The sequence below is a fragment of the Amborella trichopoda genome, chromosome 6 (assembly GCF_054954075.1).
Source record: "Amborella trichopoda isolate Santa Cruz 75 chromosome 6, AtrichopodaSantaCruz75HAP2 v2.0, whole genome shotgun sequence".
In the NCBI taxonomy this organism is placed as follows: domain Eukaryota; kingdom Viridiplantae; phylum Streptophyta; class Magnoliopsida; order Amborellales; family Amborellaceae; genus Amborella; species Amborella trichopoda.
Window position 1 is genome coordinate 3,824,489 of NC_142341.1, and position 3,493 is coordinate 3,827,981.

At 39.8% G+C, this 3,493-nt stretch overlaps 1 protein-coding gene across 1 annotated transcript; it reads right to left on the reverse strand.

The window, feature by feature from the left end:
- Window positions 1-1,866: 1,866 nt before the first annotated feature.
- On the reverse strand, window positions 1,867-2,722 carry LOC18434453 (glutaredoxin-C1). The gene has a single exon (XM_011625140.3). It carries the CDS (start codon window positions 2,549-2,551, stop codon window positions 2,177-2,179), a length of 375 nt encoding a protein of 124 aa, XP_011623442.1. The 5' UTR covers window positions 2,552-2,722; the 3' UTR covers window positions 1,867-2,176.
- Window positions 2,723-3,493: the final 771 nt, after the last annotated feature.

The window sequence follows — 3,493 nt, forward strand, 5'->3', positions numbered from 1 at the left end:
TGTGGCGTCGTACGGTCGAAGAATATCACGCTGATGCTGACGTTTCAGAAGGGAGGGGATCACTGCTTAGATCCCACGTGGCACCAACGTTCATGTACGGTGACGTGAGGGCTTCACACGTGCCAGTAACCGACTCATTGTAGCATGCGGTGTTTCCCAATCGGGCAAAAGAGGGAACAGATAAGCATGCTTTGGTGGTCCCTTCGAGACCCTCACGTGTCCGTTTCCCACACGAACCATTTTTTAGGGTTTTTCTCACGAAATTGTAACTCCTAAAATTTTTATGAAATATATTTTTTTTTATTGAATGTAATTATTGGAAAAGATTAGGGATCTTTATGCTTCGAATTTTTAAATATCGGCTAAAAATCGAATTTTATGAAAATGGCCTACAAATAAATAACAAAACATAGAGGATGAGGTTTTTATGATGGTATAAAAATCTATTTTCATATTTAATTATAAATATATATATTTAAAATAGTGTGGTTCAATAATACTCAAATTCTTGAAAATAGACGTATAAATAGTTCAATAATACTCAAATTCTTGAAAATAGACATAAATAATGGGAACATATAAAATGAAACCATTTACCTATACAAAGTGGTCACGTTCATCTTGACCGAAATTAATTGGTTGCAATTATTTCATTGATCAAGATCAAACTTTAAAAACAATTTTTCAAATTTTGTGACACATCCAAGCTATCAAATTTTATATCAAATGGTTGTAAAGAATTATGACTGCATTGTACAAATGGTAAACAGTCACATTGCATAGAATCCCTTAAATAATAGGTTACAAGATGCAGTGTGCACCTTACTTTACTTATGTAGAACGAGACTCCATAGCTTAGGTAAACATTTCCAAATATGGATTATTTATTGGAAATAGAATTTTCGACCTGTAATTTTTCTGCAATAATTGATAGGAAATCGTGTATCTTGAGAAATTTCGGCTTTGAGATACGTGATATATCGGCAATAATTTACCTAAAATTGTTTTTGGCCATAAACTAAAATTAACAATTTTAATAGCTCATACGCCGGAAAATCTTCTTTGTGATATTTTTTAAGATATTGCTGACTGGAAAATGCCTTTTTGTGGAACTTATTGATCTGAAATTTATTACCAACTAAACATAGAGATAACATTTCCGACAATAATTTGCCGAAAAGGCTGTCATTTCTACTGGAAAATAGGGTTTCTTTATAATTTCGTATCGGAAAGTGACTTTTTATGCAGTTTCCGGGATAAATTTCGCGGGAAAATTGAGACTAGAGAGAAAAAGCTAGGTTATTAGCATTGGAAAGTAAGCTTCAGGGTTGACAATAGAAAGGTCCTTTTTGGGGTAGAGTTATTTGCTGACCTCATGAGAGAGAAAGCACAACCCTTTCCTTTTTCTTTTGTTTGTTGAATGTTAGAGAGAGAGAGAGAGAGAGAGAGAGCAGAAGGCAAAAACTAATGTACAAGTTTCCTTTTTTTTCGTTTGTTTGTGGAAATTTAGAGAGAGAAAGAGAAGCCAAAAACTAATATCGAAGTTCCCTTTTTTCTTATGTTTGTTGAATGTTAGAGAGAGAAAGCGGAAGCCAAAAACTAATGTCGAAGTAAAGGTTATATGGGGCAAACCCAATGAATAAATAAAAAGGAAAGAAACAAAAGAACCAACATCCATGAGCTTAGGAAATAGCATGGGCCTGCCCAATAAAGAAACAGAGGAGAGAAGAACCAATGAACCAGGCAGCCTTTTGCCAGTAAAATATATATAGAGAGAGAACCCATGTAAAATAAAGCAGAGACAGTAAAGCAAACCCAATAAAGAAGAAACAGAGTATAGAGAGAGAAAGGAACCAAGAAACCATGTATAATAAAACTCATTTTTCTCTTTCCTCAAGTGTTTTTCTATACAGATAGCGGACAATTACATTTCTCCTTTGCACCGAGCGAAACAAAAACCAGAGAGTAAACAGCGAGTTAGATGCACGAAGCAAGAGAAAGAGAGCACCCAAGAGAGAGAGAGAAGCAAAAAAAAGAGACAAGGCAAGTGTCAAGACAGGGTTAGAGAGAGAGTGAAAGCAAGAGAGAGAGGGTCAAGCAAAATAGAGGAGACTCCTCTTCTGTTAGAGAGAGAAAGAAAACAAAAAAACAAGAGAGAGAAAAACTCTCGTGAGGTTCAGAGCCAGAGAGCACCAGCCTCTTTGAGAAGAGGCACCAAACTCCCATTGATATGAGAAGCCATGACTCTGTCCATTGGACCAATGAGCTTTCCCCCAATGAAAACAGCAGGGACGGCCTGAGAGCTCCCGAGAAGCCGAACCAGAGCCTTCTCCATTTCTTTACCTCTCGGATCTTCGTCGAGCTCATACACAGTAGGGTTAACGCCCATTCCACAGAAGAGCCTCTTAACGGCATGGCACATACAGCAACTGCTTATGCTGAAAATCACCACTGCGTTTTCAGCCGCAAGCCTCTCAACTCTCTCTAATGGGTCGGTTCCTGCGGTCCTTGGAGCCATGTAAGCACCCCAAGCTTCGGTCTGGTAGTGCATTCTAGCCACAAAAATCTAGAGAGAGAATAGGAAAACAGAGATGGGTACTGCCTGAAAGGGCGTGAAATGGATGGAAAACCAGTAGAAGGGGACAAGAGAGAGCGAATAGAGGCCGAGGGTTTTAGAGCGAGAAAGTGTGAATGCGGTGGTAAATGATGGGGGATTGGGGTGGTATTTATACATGGACTTGGGCCGTGGGGTTTTTCAATTTTTTAATATTTGGGGTTTTTGTTTTTATTGGGGTTTGAAACCTTGTTTGTTATGGTCGTCAGCGCATGCAGTGAGAGAGAGAGAGGTGGAGAGAGAGTGGTAGAGAGAGAAAGTGGGGATTATGCAGGGTCAGGCGCACACTTTTGGGGGTTACACGTAATAATATGGTAGAGAGAGAAAGTAGCTTGTTTTAGAAAGTTCCCGATGAGAGAGAAAGAGTAAAGAAAGAATATGCAGGTGCAAGGCGCAAACTTAACGGTCGCACGTAATCGTGTTGTATAGAGAGAGAGAGAGCGGTGTCTCTGAAGTGAGAGAAATAGTCGAAATGTGCAGAGGCAGAAGCAACTTTTGCGGCCACACGCGTAGTATTATTTTAGAGAGATAAAGAGAGGCAGCTCGTAACATGTTAGAGAGATAATAATTTGCAGGGGCAGGTCACTTTTAGAGCTAACACGTTGGAGGGAGAGAGAAAGTAGAATGAGGAGAGAGAACGGAACTTCTAGGGTATACACGTAAGAGAGAGAATGTAGAGAGAAAAAGGGTATTTTGGGAAGAAAAGTGGGCAGGCTTTTTCAGGAGGGAGTGTTGGTAGAGAGACGGCTGTCCCCGTCCTTGTTGTCGGCTCACGGCAAAAAAGTGGAGGAAATATTATCTCCTCATCGGAACTAGGTTGACACGCCCCACATGACCCTGTTCCCGGCTGCCGAAAAATTTCCCGGTGCCCGGAAAAGT